Source organism: Anabrus simplex, chromosome 3 (genome assembly GCF_040414725.1).
Source record: "Anabrus simplex isolate iqAnaSimp1 chromosome 3, ASM4041472v1, whole genome shotgun sequence".
NCBI classification, from domain to species: domain Eukaryota; kingdom Metazoa; phylum Arthropoda; class Insecta; order Orthoptera; family Tettigoniidae; genus Anabrus; species Anabrus simplex.
Genome location: NC_090267.1, coordinates 520,085,485 through 520,106,687, shown reverse-complemented (window position 1 = coordinate 520,106,687; position 21,203 = coordinate 520,085,485). Strand labels below are relative to the sequence as shown.

At 41.3% G+C, this 21,203-nt stretch overlaps 1 protein-coding gene across 1 annotated transcript in view; it reads left to right on the top strand.

The window, feature by feature from the left end:
- Positions 1 to 17,846, top strand: part of jeb (jelly belly) — a 283,696-nt gene extending 265,850 nt beyond the window's left edge. The window contains exons 2-3 of the mRNA XM_067144696.2: positions 5,624 to 5,784; positions 16,630 to 17,846. Coding sequence (XP_067000797.1) covers positions 5,624 to 5,784; positions 16,630 to 16,689 — 221 coding nt within the window. The 3' untranslated portion in view covers positions 16,690 to 17,846. The remainder of the gene's footprint in view (positions 1 to 5,623; positions 5,785 to 16,629) is intronic.
- The last annotated feature ends 3,357 nt before the right edge of the window (positions 17,847 to 21,203 follow it).

Sequence of the window (21,203 nt, the reverse complement as noted above, 5' to 3'; positions counted from 1 at the left end):
GATTGCCCAAAATAACCACGAACTGAAATAACTCGGCCGTTTATTATAGAAAAGAGCGCAAGTAATAAAGACGAGGGTAGTCTCGTCTACAAGTGACTTTCAGTAACACTTTCTAGTAACAAGGGGACAAACACACCAGTAAAGTAACATGTCACAAGTGACTTTCAGTAACACTTTCTAGTAACAAGGGGGCAAACACACCAGTAAAGTAACATGTTACAAGTTTCTCGCTAAGATCTTCACCTCGTGAAGACGGTCTCACCAAGCCGCACAAATGTTCGACTGTGGATGTGATAGAGGGTAAGGCTTCACGGATCATAAACAACCTTCTGGAGCAGGTCTTGAACGTTCAGGCTCACTGATCGTAACATCTCCGGGAATATTTTAAGTTGAATATGAGTGGAGTGATGTGGAGAGAAATTAGTCTGAACATGGTTGGTTTATTAAGGTTGTGCAGAAAAAGAAGAGAGGCTGTATTCTTGTGCACTCGCGTGATTGAATGTTAGGGCCCTACCTGCAGCGCGTGAGGTGGCAATAAGTGTACGTCCGATGTCACGTGATGCTTCAGAGGTTGCTGATAATCCTATTCTTGATCTTCAGCCTATTAACGAATGGCGCCGCATAATTTGAATTCGTTCACAGTTCAGAATTCCTTTACGCCACTACTATGTGTGATTCTGGAAAGAATTACCTCGCTGAATGTGCGTCCCAACGATCAACTGTGTCATGTAAATGGATACAGTTTCATTTTAAGGGGACCCTGTAGGGTCTATATCTATAATATTAAATTTACTGTTTTTAGGTACATTTATCTCAGAAACGGTTCATACTAAAGGCTTCATTTTTCTCATGCTTTCTTTATACCTTCTTGCGTGTTTTAAGACAGGGGTTTATTCGTTAGAGATATTCGTCCATTTCTTAATTTTTTTATTCAGTGCAACATTTTTTGGAAAGAGATCGCTCACTTTTTAGCCCCTTGTTTCTCTCCAAGGACGTTGTGTTAAAGTGTGTACATTATGACTTTTGTGTTTCAAGATTGTATACTAAATAGTTTTTGAGAAAATATTCCTTTTGTCCAAAGGTTTTCAATGTAATCCTGCCCCATATGATGGATCATCTGGCTTGGCTTGCGTCTCACAGCTCTCTTAGTTTGTCTTGACAGTTTTTACAGTCCTTTTCTGCACCTTCAGCCTTCCTTTTCCGTTCACAATCATTTTCTTCATACTTGTTTTATGTGATACCCTGGAGAGATTCCCAATTTTTCTAAGGTTTTACACTTTATGATGTTGCCTTCATTGTATGTAGCCACAGCATACATCTACCACTGGGCGGGAATATGAGGAGGGAGCCAAGAAAACGTGTCAACAACGAGATCTCCCGGCAGATAAAGTTACCGTGCCCATGCAGTGTTGTCTTGGAAACGCAATACAAAGCACTTATAATTAAGATATGACCATGAATGAAAGAAGAAAGTCTCTAGATGTTTATGGAATGAAAGATTAAAAATTCCATTTTTTGCCGAATTTCACTGCCCACATTGTACTTGGTCGCTGGTCAGGGTCTAAATATTCAGACACACATTACATGGTATTCCGTTATTGCAGAATTGTAAACTTAAAAAAATAAAAGACAGCATAATAATATAAACTATATTCACAAACTGAAATTTAATTCTAGACTGATGTATAACGCGTTAAAAGTTTTGCTAGACTGATCCAAAAACTCGCATGTTACCAAACGTGCAGACTATTTAAATAAACGACAAAATGCTACAATAATCCACTATGTTGTTCCTCAGTCAACAATCAGTCAAAATAGTGAGTGTGCTGAGAAAAGAAAAATGTGTTTGAATATAAGTAGCCACAACATATCTCAATTGTCAAAGTGACATGTGTTCTTGCGGTACACCAACCCTGCGGTCTTTCTGCCTCAGAAGCTCTTCCGTGTCCATTGCTAAAAACAATAATCACCACCACCAGTTAGTGTTAATGTTTGCCCAGTAATCAACAGCACCAGTAGTGTTTAATCACCGCCACGATAGAATGGTTATACTCCCCACGACCACCACTGTAGCACGTCCTATTCGGAGGTCTATTTTTTTAGAATCTCCCTCTGTTGAATCGTTCACATATTTAGGAGTTAAGGACCAGAACTAGAAATATACTTCGGAATGTCCTTGAGTGGATTTATCCGTCCTCATTCAATGTAGATGAAGACGTGGCGGGGAATGGGACACCGCTTGGATAGAAAAAGGAAGGTCGGACGGTATCGCAGTCAAGCAGCATGTTGTAACTCCCTTGGCTAGCAACTAATTATGTTAAAGAAATTCCAGTGTTCTATGGAGATTGAAAATTAAACTTCAACGACAGCATCACGAGCTTACCTTCCGGTTGGTGGTTCCCTCTCGCGCTCTGAGAAAGGCGGACTGCAACCGTTATTGTCCGTTAACGCTTTAGTCAAATTTCCGTCATTATAATTCCCGTATCTGTTGATTGGTCTCGCCGACTGTCGGCTCTGGGCTGACAAAGAACTGTAATAATATCTGTGCTCTCTCGTTTCTCAACGACTACCGCCATCTCTGTCTATTTGTTAGAATTTTGCTTTACGTCGCCCCGACACAGATGCCGCCAATTTTGATAGAAAACGAGTAGGAATGGGAAGGAAGCGACCGCAGGCCCAGAATTTGCGTGGTGTGAAATGGAAACCAAAGGAAAACAATCTTCAGGGCTGCCAACAGTGGGGTTCTAAAGTGCTGTCTTCCCTTATGGGTGGGGGCGGTAGGTATCCCATGCCTCTCGTAAGAGCCGACAAAAGTCGCCCCAAGGGCTCTCAAGTGGGGAACATGGGTTGGCGACCACGGCGCCCTTAGCTGTGTCCTGGCATTGCTTCCACTTACTTGTGCCAGGCTCCTCACATTTATCTATCCTATCCGACCTCCCTTGGTCAATTCTTGTGCTTTTCCGACCCTGACGGTATTAGATTTCCGAGGCCTAGGCAGTCTTTCATGTTTACGCCCTTCGTGGTGCTTGTGTTTCTTTGGCCGATACCTTTATTTTTAGAAGTGTCTGATCCCTTCCATTTTCTCTGTGATTAGTGTTACATAGAGGATGGTTGCGTACTTGCACTTCCTCTTAAAACGATAATCACCACGACCACCGAAATCCCAGTGTGCTGAATGCAAGTTGAATCAAAGCTCTACAGGTTCGTTCATATGGATTGTTCCCTAAGTTCGTCGGTTAGAGAACGCAAAAACCCGTATATTCCTCATTTCTTAAATGCTGCTCTTTGCTTTGTTTGCTGAAGTCGATAGTTTTGAGCCAAGGAGGAGAACCTGAAAACCTTACGAAGCATTCCTACAAGTTATAATATGGCTGTAGTTATGGAACAAGGGTTACATACAACACGACTTCTGAAGGACTTTATTATTAACAAGATGTTTGACTTTAATTATTTTATTATTAATAAATGAGGGATTTGATTGGAACACAGACAGAGCTCGCTACACTGCTGGGATATGTTTGTAGTAACAGCTCAGTCAGCAGAGTGGTGCAGCGTGCTGATGTAGCGAGAGGCACAACAAAAGCAACAGCGCTCATCAGTATCAGCCTAACACAAAAGGGTCTGCTCAAGACGCCCATCCGACGGATGAATTACAGTCAACCGTGGCATATGCCGTCATTCCCACATGAACACTTCGTAGAGGTTTGGAATCGAATCTCAGGCTTTTGGAATCGCAGTCTATTAATAGTATTCCACCACGCTGCTGTGCTGGTGGCCAAAATTGAAATAGTGATTTTTCTTTCCACCAACGTGACCACGGTGTCAAGTCCAGGCGGACTCCCCAGCTTAGTGTCTCAGAGCCATTTCTCACCATGAGCAATACAAGCTAGACACACATCAATCCTCTCTTAAGGATGGAAGATTCTAATGCAGGTTGTTAACTAGGCAATGGTATGAGAAAAACATAAAGATGTCCGAATCTGCGAGGAAGGAGGGTAGAAAAGGAAAAAGGAATGGGAAAACGTGAAAAGGAAGTGAGAGTCCACATCAACGTTCATGCTCGATTCTCGCACAAAGATGTCTATTTGAAAATGTTTTCCTCCCAATGTGTGCTTGACTTGGAATTTTCTTATCATTCCTTTGACACGAAAGGCAATGTTCTCTCTTTCGTGACAACAATGTTTGTATGGTAACAGATCGGAAATTCATTCTTCTAATGGGAATATTCCGTTCTGCAAGATTTCCGGAGCAGTCGCCGAGGAAAGTGACGTCAAGGCTCTTTGTGAATCAAAAAACATAGTCATCAACAAACAGGTGCATGTATGTATTTGACAACAGATACTTCAATCAACCAACCTTATGGGACTGACCCTGTCCACAACTCTCAGAAAATGTTACTAAATTTTCTGCCGTACATCTGCAACTACTCCCTGGCAGCCGTAAGATAACTTGTGACTTGAGATTCAGTCATGTGCAAAAGTTCAAGCCAATCAGATATCAGTGACAGTCGAACTCACACCATTCGGATTTCGCGTCACATTTGAGTCACCGTCGCTGCCAACTTGCCGTCGATCAAATCTATTGTCTCCAGAAAGGCTGGAATAGAGAAAGTGCTAAATGCAAGTTGCTTTACTTCGCACCGACACAGATAGGTCTTACGGCGACGATGGGACAGGAAAGGCCTAGGAGTTGGAAGGAAGCAGCCGTGGCCTTAATTAAACTACAACCCCAGCATTTGCCTGCTGTGAAAGTCGGAAACCACGGAAAACCATCTTGAGGGCTGCCTACAGAGGGATTCGAACCTACTATCTCCCGGATGCAAGCTCACAGCCACGTGCCCGTGACCACACGGCCAACTCACCCGGTAAGTGCTAAATGAAATATCTGAGGAAATAACCAGACTAGTGGAGAAACAACTCTGGAGCTCCTCCATTAGAACACCTGACTACTATCCCCCTGTGAGTGGGGGTGGTATCCCCTGCCTGTCGTATGAGTCTACTGAAAGGGGCTCCAGGGGCTCTCGTCTTGGAAGCGTGGCTTGGCGAACACTGGGCCTTCACCTGAGTCTTGGCATTGCTTCCACTTACATCTGCCAGGTTCCTAACTTTCATCAATCCGATCCGACCTCTCTTGGTCAACTCTTGTTCTTTTCCGACCCCGACTGTATTAAGTTTCGAGGCCTGCACGCCCTTCGTGGAGCTTGTCTTTCTTTGACCGACACCTTAATTTTTCGAAGTGTCGGATCCCTTCCATTTTTCCTCCGATTAATGTTAATACAGAATGGTTGCCTAGTTGTAGTTCCTCTTAAAACAATAATCACCACCACCACCTGAGCACTAATACACCACCGTACTCTTCTGACCTAGTCCCAGAACACTATTTTCCATTCCGCAAATTAAATTCACCCCGAAAGTATAATTAAGTGGAATTACGTACGATCCCCCAAACTGTCTGCCAGAACACTGTTAATAAATGTAAACCGCGTTGGAGGCGTTCACTTAAAGGAGCGAAGTGCAGGTAACCCCCTAAAGAGGTTCCCCATGTAGTACAACAATAGGAGAGTCAGCTTTATCGAACTGTTGTTATTGTTCTCTCTTACTAATGGAGCCGTTGTGTGTTTCAGAATGCCCGCCAGCCGAGGATGGTATGGAGCGGTTTGCGTGCCCCACTCCGGACCGCATGGGCCGATATCGATGTATCGACGATCACGTGCTCTGCGATGGCTTTATCGACTGTCCAAGCGGGGAGGATGAAGATCGACAAGCGTGTATGTTCTACAAGACGGTACGCATTGTCCCTCTCCTAATGCCTCATCGTGCAGATATTCTACTCTTTGTGCCTTGAACTATTATCTGTTCGGTGAGATACACAAGCCGTCAGCAGGTTACTTTCCGACCACATTCTCCGCACTACTGAGGGGGCGCATTAGACGGGGAGCGCTCGGGAACATGGAGCGTGCTGGAGTAATGCATGCGGGACACTTGTAAGGCGCTGACGGGCCAATTGGTCTCCTGTGATCAAGCAGCTGTAAGGAAGAGAAAAGCATCATTTTTGTTTGTATTCATCCATGCTGCTTTTCTTGAGTAGGGTCCTCGAACAACCACCACATTATTTTCGATGATCGATCCAAGTCCACCCGAGGTAAAACCAGTTTATGCAGGACCGTAGTTTGAACCCAGTCGCCTACACTCTACTTTGGGAAACATATTTTAACGTTGAAGTAAGTTACCACAGTACTTAATACAGATCGATACGTGATGAGATTTAAGAGAAAACACGATGGGGCAGCCGTATGGGCTTAGGGCCCGAACGGCGAACACTATCACGCTACACCCGTCCTTTGCGTGGCACTGTTTGTCTTCCTCCCGCGTTGACACACCTACTCCTACTCGAGGCAAAACGGATTACGCGTGCAAGCAACTCCGGGCCATCAGATTAAGAACAGAGTTCAAGTCGCAAACAGCTCTTATTTACTTGGATAACCCGACACAGGCAATCGCTCTGCTCCGCTAGTTTGAAACCCACGTCTTCTGAGAAGCTATACAGGGTCTCTCTAGAGTACCGGCAAATCTCTGTGGAAGCCGCAGTGTGCAATGTGTGTTGAGTTAAAATATTTAAAACATCCTAGACAATGGCGTTAGTAGTCTACATGTAACCCGCTAGGGGAAGAACACATTATTCTCGTGTGTATACTTCGCTAAAGTCAAAAGGTCTGGGAACCATGATGGCACATACTGCACATACCCATGTTTATATGACCTCCGACACATATGCAAAATATTGTTTTACATAATAATGCGACGTGCAGCAATGACTACACTCTAGCTACGTTGTTGATATGTGGTGTGCGACCATTACACAATAAACATGCATTTCCGACCATTGGTTCCCTGTCTGAATACACTAGGGTAAACCGTACAGTTATTTGCCAGTGCAAGGCAGTGATAGCATTTGTCACCAGATGGCAGACCTATCCATTTTCCCTCCATTAGCTGTGAGAGTTCAAAATGGCGGCAGTCAGTTGGCACAGTATTTAATATTATGATATTTCTTGTGAATTTCTTTAGCGTCAGGACGTATTTGAAATGTCTCTGATACTGTTTCGATTTGTTCTACACGCCAGGGAAAGTTACTGAGGCGAGTAAAGTTAAAATAACCAATGAGTTAATGGGATAATTTATAAGAATCATTGTAGTGTTGGGTGGCCAATGACTGCAACCGAAGAATGTAGCTATCGGCCAATAGCTGTGTTTTGTATGCGATAGACAAGATTTTTTTATGATCAGAATATCAATATTCCTTGGTTTATGTAATAAAAGCAGTCACCCGGCCAATAACTGTTTCTGGGGCGGTCCAGTACTGTAACAATTTTTGATTGGTACTTTGTAGGTAATGTTAAAAATGCCTATACTCCCAAAAAATGATCCTGCTGCTATGGAAGCAGCACTAGCGGAAATACGCAATGATCCTGATAAATCTCTGAGAGCCGTGGTGAAAAAAAGATGGCCTAACCCGAAACGGTCTACAATTTAAGTTGAAAAACACTGCTCACAAAGATTCTTTCAGTCCATCATCAGTTCTCACCAAGCAAGAGGAGGATACTTTAGCCAAGTAAGCCTAAGATGATTCAAAATGTGTAACATGAAGTAGACCGATACACAGTTTGCATTGCGGTTCTTAACAATGAAAGGGAAATTTAATTGTTCTAGATGGATTCTCGAAATGGCAATGAAAGATTTCCATAGAAGACATCATTTCCAGGGTACAGATTTTTTGATATTAAATCCACGGCCGAACCCTTTCAAGAAGAACCGCCCAGATGAAGGTAATAAGATATTCGTAGAACAGTTTATTAGTATCCATGTAACTGTAAATTCTGTTGAAAACATTGCGCTCTGTGGCTTTCCTGCGTCGTCATCCTCAAACAAGAGAGAGAAAAGAAGTGAGTGGCAAGTTCGCGTGTCTCGAAAAGTAGTGTTAGGAAGTGGTTATGCGAACAGAAGGACTATATTATAGAGAAAAACCTTGAAGAGTCTATGAGAGACTTCAACGGAGACGAAACAATTTTCCAAATATGTCCCTCAACGGATCTAGTGCTGGTGAACAAGGGGGCAAAAAACGTCTATTCGGTACAGGAGAGACCTTCTAAGGAGAACATCACTCTTATGTTCAACTTTTCAGCCACTGGGAAAAAATGTTGCCCCGTGATTGTGTATCCTTATGAAGGAATTCCTGAAACGATTTCACAATTTGTTTCCAAGGAATGGAGAATCGCTCGAAGCGACAGTGGGTGGATAACTACCGAGATATATTTTAAATACATGGGAAATGTGTTTCACCCATTTCTCTTGACTGAAGGTATAATACTGCCAGTAGTATTGTTTGTTGACGGACATAAATCACACCTAAGTTATCAATTGCACTGTATCCAATGTTTCATCCCCTCAAAGTATGCTGGTGCAAGGCAGTGCATGATTGGTATTCTAATCATGCAGGTGAGGTTTTAAACAAATTGTCATTTGCTCTTCTGCTGAAGAAGTCTGCTGCCAAACCTGAAACAATGGCAAAAGGTTTTCAAGTACGTGGTGTTTGTCCTTTAGGCTAAATCCTGATGCAGTGAATTACTCCAAATGTCTTGGGGAAACTAATGCGACAGCGGTCTCGAAGGAGCAGGGGCAGATTTCCTTCAATGATGACAATATGACACATTTTTCAGCACTGTAGGAGCTGAAACAATTGAAACGTTTAAGAGTAGTGATGGCACGATTCTGCGACAGCACAGGGAAGATTTTCTCTCTTTGTTCCAAATACGGAAATATTCCTAGAAAGAGAATAACTTCAGGTGCCCAATCAAGCAACGCAGCAAGTGGCATGATTCAGTGTAACAGCCACTTATCCAATATAAAGGATCCACTAGCTGGGCTCCTGAGAGAAAAGGGCAGAAAATATCAATTGCAATTTGACCCCAAGTAATGACTCCCAGCACAGTCAAATAAGAGCAGAAACTAACAATGTACACAGGAGAGGACTCCATCACTAATCAAAAGAGCCCGTTTGGACCATATGGAGGAATTTCTTGTTTGGCGTGAAGACAGACAGACAGTCATTTGCTGTCACATCAACAAAATATCAAGACATGTTTGAGAAGAAGCGTCTTGCCGCAGAGAAAGAGAAAGAACAAGGGAAAGGAAACGTGCAGAACTGAAAGGGAAGAAGGAATGCAAGGCAAGCGACAGATGCACAGTTAAAAGGAAATGATTTGGGGAAGATGGAAAATGAAATATCGTGTTGCATCTGACGTCGCAAAGTTAAAAAGTGGAGGGAAATACCTTGTGATGATGTCCGCAGTTCGTGTGTACCTAACAACCACCCTGGCTGAGGACGAGGATGGGTCCCTTTGCCATTTCTCCTACAATGTGAAATCAGCCAGTGAAATTGAAGATTTCAGTGACAACAGTATGCATCATGATGATGATGATGATGATGATAAATTACATAACGTAGCAAAACGTAGAGTGTAACACTTTGTTCCAAGAAACACTGTAATATAGGAATATACCCAAGATACAAAGTTACTAGTAGAAGTGGCCGATTAATGTAACACCTGTAAACAATTACTGTCAGAAGTGGCCAATAAGTGTATGGTTTGCCCTATCAGCTGTTTCAATTTGACCCAAAAGGCTTGAGACATGCCGTACAAGCAACAACTATCGAGGTATCTCATAGATCAGTATACCAGGCAAGGTGTTCACTGGCGCGATTGGTTGTTTAGAGTACGTTGGATGTGTTTCAGACCACAGGGGGGCGCGCCAGATAATCGAAAAAGCTACGAAAGGAAGAGATAGTTATGTTTCATAGCTCTAAGGAAGGTATATGACAGACTACCGAGCTAAAAGACGGTAGGTCTACTGGGGAACTACGGGCTACGGGCAACGGCTGCAATCATTAGGGGTAAGTGAAAATTGATGGTAGAACGTGTCCGTGGTTTAAGGTATTTACTAGGATTACACAATCTTTCACCTTTGTTGCTCATAGCTTACATGGATCATCTGCTGAAAGATGGAAAGTGGCAGGGAGGGATTTAGTTAGGTGGAATGTAGTAAGGAGATAGGCAGATTGTGCTGAAAGCTTGATGATAGGTGCAACGAGTGTGATATGACTAAAGACTAAATTGATGTCAGCGGGTAAAGAACCTAAGAGCTGTGTGTTCATCACCATCATCTAGAACTAAACGAAGCTGGCATTTCGCAAAGGCTTGCAGGCTGAACGCTGAAAGGCATGTACCTTAGTTTACTTGATAAACTGTTTGATATATTCTTCATAAACAATATAAATGATTGCGAGAACGACCTCGTCTTGATTTAGGCTCATGGGAAGGAGAAAAGGGAGGAGGAAGTAGCTTCTGCTGAGCAGGAGGGGAGGGGATCAAATGAGGTGGGTAGGGTTGAGGCTCTGGTCATGGGGGATTCCATCGTTAGACACTTGGGGAAAGTGTGTGGAGGAAAGGCTACCAGGGTAGAGTGTTATCCAGGAATTAGGTTGAGGCAGATGTTGAGGAAAGTAGAAGAGAGGGAGGAGGGGAAGGAGAAGGTGGTAGTGTTTCATGTTGGTACCAACAACGTAAGGCAAGCTGATATAAGTACCAGCATAGTTGGAGATGTGTGGGATCTGGTAAATGCAGCACGGGTGAAGTTTAAGAAAGCGGAGATTGTTATCAGTGGAATACTGTGTAGGAGGGATAATGACTGGAGGGTGATTGGGGATTTATATGAGACTATGGAGTGGGTATGTGGGAAACTGGGAGTGAAATTTCTAGATCCTAATGGGTGGGTAGGAGATAGCGATCTGCGCTCAGATAACCTTCACTTAAACCGCAGTGCTACGTGTAAGTTAGGAAATTTGTTTGGAAGGGTAATAGGCAGGTACATTCAGGGAAACGGGATGGCCTAGGGAGCGGTGATACGAGAACAGGGAACTGGAAATCAAGTAGGGATGACATAAAATTGTTAGTGTTGAACTGTAGAAGTATTGTAAAGAAAGGAATAGAATTAAGTAATTTAATAGATATATATTTACCAGATATTGTAATAGGAGTTGAATCATCGCTGAGAAATGATATAATGGATCCAGAAATTTTCTCACGGCACTGGAGTGTGTATCGTAGAGATAGGATAGGAATGGTGGGTGGGGGAGTGTTCATTCTGGTGAAAGAAGAATTTGTAAGCTACGAAAAAGTTAAAGATGAGACACATGAAATTATAGGTGTAAAGCTCATTTCTAAAGATAATAGGCAACTTGATATATTTGGAGTGTACAGATCGGGAAAGGGTAGCACTGACGCGGAATTATTTGATAGGTTAGTCAGCTATGTGGGAAACGACATGAAAGATATGTGATTTTAGCGGGAGATCTGAATTTGCCAGATGTCAATTGGGAAGGAAATGCGAACGACAGGAAGCATGACCAACAAATGGCAAATAAGTTAATATGGGAAGGACAGCTGATTCAGAAAGTGATGGAACCAACCAGAGGGAAAAATATCCTGGATGTGGTCCTGATAAAACCAGTTGAGCTCTATAGGGAAACTTAACTAATAGATGATATTAGTGATCAAGAAGCTGTTTTTGTCGTAGTCAAAAATAAATGTGATAGAAAGGAAGGTCTTAAAAGTAGGACTATTAGGCAGTACCATATGGCTGATAAAGCAGGCATGAGGCAGTTTCTAAAAAGTAATTATGATCGGTGGAAAACGGTAAATAAAAACGTAAACAGACTCTGGGATGGGTTTAAAGAAATTGTTGAGGAATGCGAAAACAGCTTTGTACCTTTAAGGGTGGTAAGGAATGGTAAAGACCAACCTTATTATAATAGAGAAATAAAGAGACTAGGAGGTGCAGACTGGAAAGAAATAAAGTTAGAAATGGTAGTGGAAGTAAGGAGAAATTGAAGGAACTTACTAGAAAATTGAATCTAGCAAAGAAGGCAGCTAAGGATAAGATGATGGCAAGCATAATTGGCAGTCATACAAATTTTAGTGAAAAATGGAAGGGTATGTTTACGTATTTTAAGGCAGAAACAGGTTCCAAGAAGGACATTCCAGGAATAATTAATGAACAAGGTGAGTGTGTATGTGAGGATCTTCAAAAGGCAGAAGTATTCAGTCAGCAGTATGTAAAGATTGTTGGTTACAAGGATAATGTAGAGATAGAGGAGGAGACTAAGGCCAAAGAAGTAATAAAATTTACATATGATAACAATGACATTTACAATAAGATACAAAATTTGAAAACTAGAAAAGCGGCTGGAATTGATCACATTTCTCGGGATATACTAAAGACAATGGGTTGGGATATAGTACCATATCTGAAGTACTTATTTGATTATTGTTTGGTCGGAGGAGCTATACCAGACGAATGGAGAGTTGCTATAGTAGCCCCTGTGTATAAAGGAAAGGGTGATAGACATAAAGCTGAAAATTCCAGGCCTGTAAGTTTGACGTGCATTGTATGTAAGCTTTGGGAAGGCATTCTTTCTGCTTACATTAGACATGTTTGTGAAATTAATAACTGGTTCGATAGAAGGCAGTTCGGTTTTAGGAAAGGTTATTCCACTGAAGATCAACTTGTAGGATTCCAGCAAGATATAGCAGATATCTTGGATTCTGGAGGTCAAATGGACTGTATCGCGATTGACCTGTCTAAAGCATTTGATAGGGCGGATCATGGGAGACTACTGGCAAAAATGAGTGCAATTGAACTAGACAAAAGAGTGACTGAATGGGTTGCTATATTTCTAGAAAATAGATCTCAGAGAATTAGAGTAGGTGAAGCTTTATCTGACCCTGTAATAATTAAGAGGGGAATTCCTCAAGGCAGTATTATCGGACCTTTATATTTTCTTATATATATAAATGATATGAGTAAAGGAGTGGAATCGGAGGTAAGGCTTTTTGCGGATGATGTTATTCTCTACAGAGTGATAAATAAGTTACAAGATTGTGAGCAACTGCAACGTGACCTCAAAAATGTTGTGAGATGGACAGCAGGCAATGGTATGTTGATACACGGGGTTAAAAGTCAGGTTGTGAGCTTCACAAATAAGAAAAGTCCTCTTAGTTTTAATTACTGCGTTGATGGGGTGAAAGTTCCTTTTGGGGATCATTGTAAGTATCTAGGTGTTAATATAAGGAAAGATCTTCATTGGGGTAATCGCATAAATGGGATTGTAAATTAAAGGTATAGATCTCTGCACATGGTTATGAGGGTGTTTGGGGCTTGTAGTAAGGATGTAAAGGAGAGGGCATATAAGTCTCTGGTAAGACCCCAACTAGAGTATGGTTCCAGTGAATGGGACCCTCACCAGGATTACCTGATTCAAGAACTGGAAAAAATGCAAAGAAAAGCAGCTCGATTTGTTCTGGGTGATTTCCGACAAAAGAGTAGCGTTACAAAAATGTTGCAATATTTGGGTTGGGGAGAATTGAGAGAAAGAAGAAGAGCTGCTCGACTAAGTGGTATGTTCCGAGCTGTCAGCGGAGAGATGGCGTGGAATGACATTAGTAGACGAATAAGTTTGAGTGGCGTTTATAAAAGTAGGAAAGATCACAATATGAAGATAAAGTTGGAATTCAAGAGGACAAACTGGGGCAAATATTCATTTACAGGAAGGGGAGTTAGGGACTGGAGTAACTTACCAAGGGAGACGTTCAATAAATTTCCAATTTCTCTGAAATCATTTAGGAAAAGGCTAGGAAAGCAACAGATAGGGAATCTGCCACCTGGGCGACTGCCCTAAATGCAGATCAGTATTGATTGATTGATTGATTGATTGATTGATTGATTGATTGATTGATTGATTGATTGATTGATTGATTGATTGATTGATTGATTGATTGATTGATTGATTGATTGATTGAGAAACTAACTTCCAGGCATTTCTTTAAAATAGTTCCACAGTTGATCATCAAACCCATGAACGCCTTGCGCAACGGCGTGCCGGTGCTCTTTTCTTTCAATGTATGAAGTTGTTTTCCAGTAAAAGAATGGAAATTGCGCGCTTATTCGGTGATTGATTGTTGACGAGGTGTATGTTTGAAGTGACAGCTATCACAATGGGATACCGTAAGAGGTAAGATTCGCCATATAATTTTATGTTTACAAATAATTAATCGCTTTTAGGAAATCCATGAAGTAAATTCATCCGAGTTTGAATGTAACACGATTCCTTTTACAATTAATAATTCGTGAGCGAGTAAGATCCACATATTCGCAACGCTAGGCGGATCCGTTGTCAAATCACGTCCTCATGTACCGGTTTGTTATTGACGTTGCTGTGCATGCAATTCAAACTCATATACCAGTTTTGTGATGCCTGGTCAACAGGTTTTCCAGGGCAGATAAGAACGCCCTGCACTATTAGGAGGAACAGATCTCATGGAAGAGAGCGTGGCAGTTAGGGTGGAGCCTGCAAAATGCTTGTCACGGCTTCAGTTCAATTGGAAGTGGCGACATACTAAGTCTAATCCTACGGCACAGATTCCCATCGCGAAGTTGTACGGTACGACGGGAGAGACCACCTTGTGATGTATATCCCAGACAATAGCATACGAGAAATGCTCTAGCAGGGTGTGTAAAGCGTGACGTTGGGCTCTGCAGAAGTTGCTTCATTCCGTTCCACATAAAGCGACACACAGATCACTGAGTCTTCAGAGAAACCCACAGCAAATGATCACACCAGTAAACTGAAGAATTCTGAATACCCTGTCAGATTTCAATATCATTTTCCAATAAATATATTTATTTTGATTACCATATGTATATATAATAGGTACTGTAAATAATCTCTTACTGTATATAAACTATTTTAATTTATCTCTTAGTAAATAATAAACTCAGCAATAATTTATATCTTCTTCTCCACGCTCACTGTCCTCTTATTTTCATTTTTTTCTCGAAGAAAACAACACATGTGTTGGTACCTTGCAGACTACTACTTAAGCGCCGAGCGTTGCAGATATGCAACACCCTATATTTCCGTAACTAAGCACGTCTGCTTCAAAATGCTGGATATTCCTTGAATAATGCCCTATCCTAAGAATGTTTATTAATAAAAATTGAACATTTCAAAAAATAAAAAATTCGGGCGTTCAAGGGTTGCCAATGTCATTCCGCATTGCGTATTTCTCTTTTAAATATTCTTCTGCCGGTCCATATACACATATTTATGTTTCTTCTCACAGTCAACGTCTTGTGGTTGTACCAATTACGAATCTCGGCTCTTTTTTCTTGTGGATTGCAATGATATCTCCCGTAGTTATCTATACAGTGGATTGTCCTGCTCCCGGCCGTTACGTACGAGCTTTTTTAACTCTCAACTGAAGCAATTTCATTAAGACATTGTAGACTACATTACATTCACACAGAACAGTGTTTTACTGTCCATAGAAACTTGCACATATTAAAAATCTGTTACCAACAGAAGTAGTATTTTTATTTACACAAAACCATTTCAGGTGAAGTGCTGGCTTCTACCAAAGATTCATTCTCATTTAAAATGACTAAACTATTTTTTAAATGCATATGTATGTGGACACTGACAGTGCGATATGTAGGGGAGCATAGTAATTTTATTCTTGACCGCAACTTCGACAGACAAATACAAAGTTCATCGACCTTCAAGGAACAAAATACTTTTTTTCGTCGTTTGCTTTTAATGTTCGTCCAACACGGAAACGTTTTCTTCACACATCTAAGATGCGGAGAAATGGAGTTTAAAACTTTCTCCGAGAATAAGACCACGCCAGCTGGTGCACAGAAAGAAAGTGGTTTTATTACTGTTGTTTATATGTTTTATCTACCACTACAACAAAAACTAGGCATTTTCCGAAGACCGTTTGAATAGAAAACTTCTTGTGAGCACTGTGAGAATACTGCACGACGAAGTTAGTATTATCAGACATACCAAACGTTGTTTAAAGAGGCTTGTGTGTAAGGAAAATTGACAATTCCATCCAAAACAGCATAATATTTCTGTTTCCTTAGACAAAGAGAGGCATAAATGTGATACATTATAGCAAAGAGTAACTTATAATAACAACTCAAAGAAGTCTTATCGTAACTCTGAGCCAGCAGTGCGAAGGAGGCGACCGTAGCTTTAATTAAGGCACAGCCCCAGCATTTGCCTGGTGTGAAAATGGGAAGCAACGGAAAAATATCTTCAAAGCTGCCAACAGTCGGGTTCAAAGCCACTATCTCCCTGATGCAAGCTTACAGCTGCGCGCCCTTAACCGCACGGTGAACTCCCCCGGGACTCCTAGCGATTCTATATGAGAAACATAACCGTAAACAAGTTTCTTCCCAGAGAATTGGAGTGAGGATTGTGCTCGTTCATCATCAAGTGTAATAGATCGGTTAAATGAAGGAAATACACGAAATCACATCTATTTTACAATTATTTTTTAGGTATTCTTTTTATTATTATTGTACTTATTTTTATTATTACACTAATATTATTTGCTATAATTTCTCTTCCAAGTGCTTGTACATGATTTATTTTCTGTTACATACAAACGTAAGACATACTTGTGTATTAGTTTTAAACCTTAATACCATGTTCGTGTTTCTGTTGCAGACGAAAGCTCACTTGGACGTGTTAGCCGACGCGCTGCTGCGATGGGCCAGAGGTCGCTAGTCGTCATCTTGTACCCCCTTTTACTGTCGTACCTCACTTGATGACCGCGCCTTGCCTCGTCTTGAGGAAATAGCGTACAGAAATACACGACCCCTTAGTCTTACTGTCTAGATGTCTATGTTAGTACGTGGTGGTGTGTTTCGGTACGGGACAGCGTCCTGTCCAGAGCCTCGGCAGGGTGCTACGCGCTGGGAAGGCAGCTGTGGATATGAGGCTGGGAGGGCGGGGTTTCGCCTAACATCCTTGGGTTATAGATGTCACCCCCGTCTATCCTGAGCCACCCAAGGTTGTTAACGCACCCCTTGCTCGCTGATCTTCACACCTACCTTCCTCTTTATTTTTTAATTGACAGAGAAAACATTTCCTCAAGACTGGCGGCGGTAACGGCCTACAACTTCATAAGACGGAACTTACAAGCCGGCAATAAACTAAATGAGAGGAGGAAAAAGACTACTACTAACAGATGCTATTCTCAGGTGAATGGGCGAACACTTGTGAAACAATTAACCCGCTGCACCCTTTAAATGCTATTGTATTCAACTCTCTTGGGCACGCCTTTTTGCAGCACTTTGCGATATTGTGATATATACAACATTCCTGCCATTACTTTCTTATCGCCATTGCACCATTTTTGCACACACACTTTATGGAATTTTTTTAAATGTGAGATGTAATTTAAAAAGACTTTTAAAATGTTCAAAAAAAGGATATTTAAGACAGTTCCCACCTTCTTGTGTGTTTGTGTGTAGTCTCGGCCCCACACCGAGGATGCTTTCATTGTTTCCATTGGATCACACATTTCTCGCCTATGTGTATATTTTACTATGATAATGTTGAATGTATGACCCAGTCCGATAATGCCTCAGCCAGTACAGGCCTACGAAGTGTGTGTGAGTGTGTATGTGTGTTCCTGCCCTCACTTGGTTCACTGACAGTTCCTCTAAGAATTATTATTTATTAAGTTGTATGTGTTGTTGAACCCTGTTCTTCCTCTGTTAAAAACAACTGACTCTCAGTTTGTACCTGTGAACACTCTTCTTGTAACAAAAAACAAAAAATACTAACAAAAACATTACGAAGGCTCTATATATTTTGTGAACTTTATGTTAAAGAGAACTCCCGTTTTAAAAAGCCAATAAACGTAAATATATAATATATTTTTTTGGAAAATTATGTCATGATATTTATTATGTCCGTATATAGTTGTGTTTGTCCTATTTCTATATACCTACGTAGCCACCAGACAAGCAGTCCAGGGTGTTTCAAAACGCTCAGTATGTTGTGCAGTAGGCTCATGTCCGGTGACTGTGTGGGAGTTCTTCAGATATAATGGTGGCCCTGCCTGCGTTCCGTCAACTCAACAAGAGCATCGCAACGTCTCGGTGCCAGAGCGCTATCGGAATCTAAACAAACATGCGTTTGTCGTGCGCCCAGTGTGTTAAGCGTTGTTGATCACCCTCGAGACTTCATTCTGATTAATTTCTCAGGTAGGTAATAGTATGATGTTAGGAATGTATCAGCGTCCGTCCTCTTCTCTTGTATTTCTGCCCCTCATAATGGGAATATGATCAAGAGTTCGAGCCAACATTCTGAGCTGCTGCAGATTTTAATCGATTATTTTAAAACCGCCCAAATGACCCATTTTCCTTTTACTCGAGAATGGATGCCAACTCTTGACTTCTGAATACACGGGGATTCTCAACGTACCACAAGTACGGCGTCTTGTTGGAGACTTGGCTACCAGTCCAGTCTGAGCACACAGTGCTACATTTTATGGAATGGAAGCTTAAACTAATATTGAAGGACACTTATTCAATGAAGAGGAAATTCAAATATTACGGAAAACTGTGTATTATTCGGATATTGCAGATTGGAAGATAAATGGCAATAAATTTCTTCTCACAAGTAATTCCTCTGTAGGCTTACACGGCATTGTAATGTGAATTATTTTCTGATTAGTCGAACGAGACAATGGACCACATTACTCTGATAAATATTTTTCAGAAGCTGAGTTTATTGTTTATTTAAATAAAATGATAAAACATTCCTCATTAAGTTTCGAAATTCGGTAAGTCGTAAACATTTAAACCAATCTAGTGAAAAATGGAACATTTTCTACAAGTCCATTACATGCATTGATCAGTTCAAGAAGCAAAATATATAGACTACATGAATAATTATTCCGTACCCCTTTCTTTTTCTTCTTTTTTCAAGTTAGTCTTGCGGTCTAATGTTATCATTGGAGCTCTGTGCATCTGACACAGTGAAGTGTTATCTGTCTGGACCGAATGTTACTACAAGAACCACATTTGTATTCACCCCAAGCAGAAATCACTTCAGTGGAACTTGGATTTACGTCGCACTGACACAGATACCTCTTATGGTGACGATGGGAAAGGAAAGGGCTAGGAGTGGAAAGGAAGCGACCGTGGCTTTAATTAAGGTACAGTCCCAGCATTTGCCTGGTGTGAAAATGGGGAAATCACGGGAAACCACATTCAGGGCTGCCAACAGTGGGTTTCGAACCTAATATCTTCCGGATGCAAGCTCACAGCCGTGCACCCTTAACCGTACGGCCAACTTTCCCGATGCAGTGGAACTTAATTAATACATTTTATAAAACTTGCTACTTACCAAATTTAAATGTTAAACGAGCCGAGGCTACTTGTTAAATTAAAAATTTAGAAACAACTCACGGAGTCATGTACTTGACACAGATAAGGCGTATTTACCGAAAATCTGTCTCTTCTTACATTCATGGAACGGGTTTGAACTTTTCTATTGATTTCAGTTTTGAAGAATTTGACACTAGTTTCATTTCCTCACGCTTGTGTTCTTTTTTGATCGTCCACTGCTCTCTTATTTATCGTTGACTTAGATTTGTGGCGAAGTCAGAGTTCACTAGCACTTCACCACTTTCAATAATAACACTTAAAAATGTACACTAAAAAAGACATACAAAAACTAAACACTAGGAACAACAACGCACCAGAGTTGTGAGTTCTATACACCGTATTAATTACCAAACAGCGTGATGAAAGATCGCGTAACAAATTAGTAAGGCAATAGGAGTGAAAATAATAACAAAATCATTTCCAGAAAACTTAATGAAACAAGAGGTCCCCATGTTCGTCAGACCTGCAACACCAGTACAGTCTGTAGCAAAGAGAATAATGGAGGCGTATATTGTAAGGTTATGTAAATTATGATTAAGCTCTGTTTGTGGGAGGTCTACAGTCCCGACCTAGCGCCATGTGACTTTCATGTGTTCGGTAAGCTCAAAACGGAGCTCGGTGGTCGACGTTTCCAGACCTATGAGGAGGTGAAGGCCGCTGTCTCCGAGCGGTTGCAGAACGCTGGAGGACAAGTTGGTTGTGCGTTCGCAGAAATGTTTCGAGTCTCTTGGAAACTATGTGGAAAAGTGACGTTACAGTGTATGTTGCTGGTGTATAGGTGGCCATAATTGGAAAGTGCAACTTATTTTCTGATCTGCCCTCGTAATTGCACTTCAATACGTAACAAAAATGAAATTTATAGCTTACAACTCAAGTGTTGGTGAGGAAGTACAACTCGGCAACCATTCTACGAAGGAGCCGCAAAAGAACGGGCCAAAATTGATACTAGACAGTCAAAAACGTAAATTATTCCCTTAAGGGGCCTAACATCGGCAGCACAGCGTGAGGCCTGGGAACTATACAATGTACTAAATATATGCAATTATTTTTGGAATCCCTGTGTAATAGGAGTTGCATACATTTAATTTCTAATTTCAGACTTCATGAATGGATGGTGGTGGTGGTGGTGATTGTTCTTTTAAGAGGAAGTTACGCGGGAAAAATGAAAAGTCACAACACTTCGGAGAATTGAGGGCCGAGAAAAGAAAGGGGAGGGCCATAAACGGGGAGTTCACCCAGAAGTATCAACGTGACAAATGTAATCCCATGTATGTTTAACCCTTGAGTCCCAATGTTGCTTTAGATTAACAACAACTTCAGATATATTTATAACAAAATAGTACTGATAAATTTAAGTATATGTGATACACACGGTATTTTGAAAGATTTTTACACAAAACAAAATAAATGCGCTCCTAATTCAACACACACTGACTTATAAAATGCAGAAAGTAAACACCCAGACATCAGTGCACCACTGTCAACTGTTTAGCTTTTCTGCCATCTCTTCACTGATTATGGAAGCTTACATCTGTAGTTAATTCACAGCAACATTGGGACTGAAAGGGTTAAAACAACAAGCATCATCATCAGCAACAAGTGTCACATGTCGTGCGTTTATGGATGTACATCCTAATAATAACAATAATAATGTATTTTTACGTCCAACTAACTAATTTTTATGGTTTTCGAAGACACCGAGGTGCCGAAATTTTGTCCCACAGGAGTTCTTTTACGTGCCAGTAAATCTAGCGATACGGTGCTGACATATTTGAGGACCGTACTGACCCAGGACTGAACCTCCCGGTAAGAAGACGTGGAGCTACCGAGGTGAGCTGC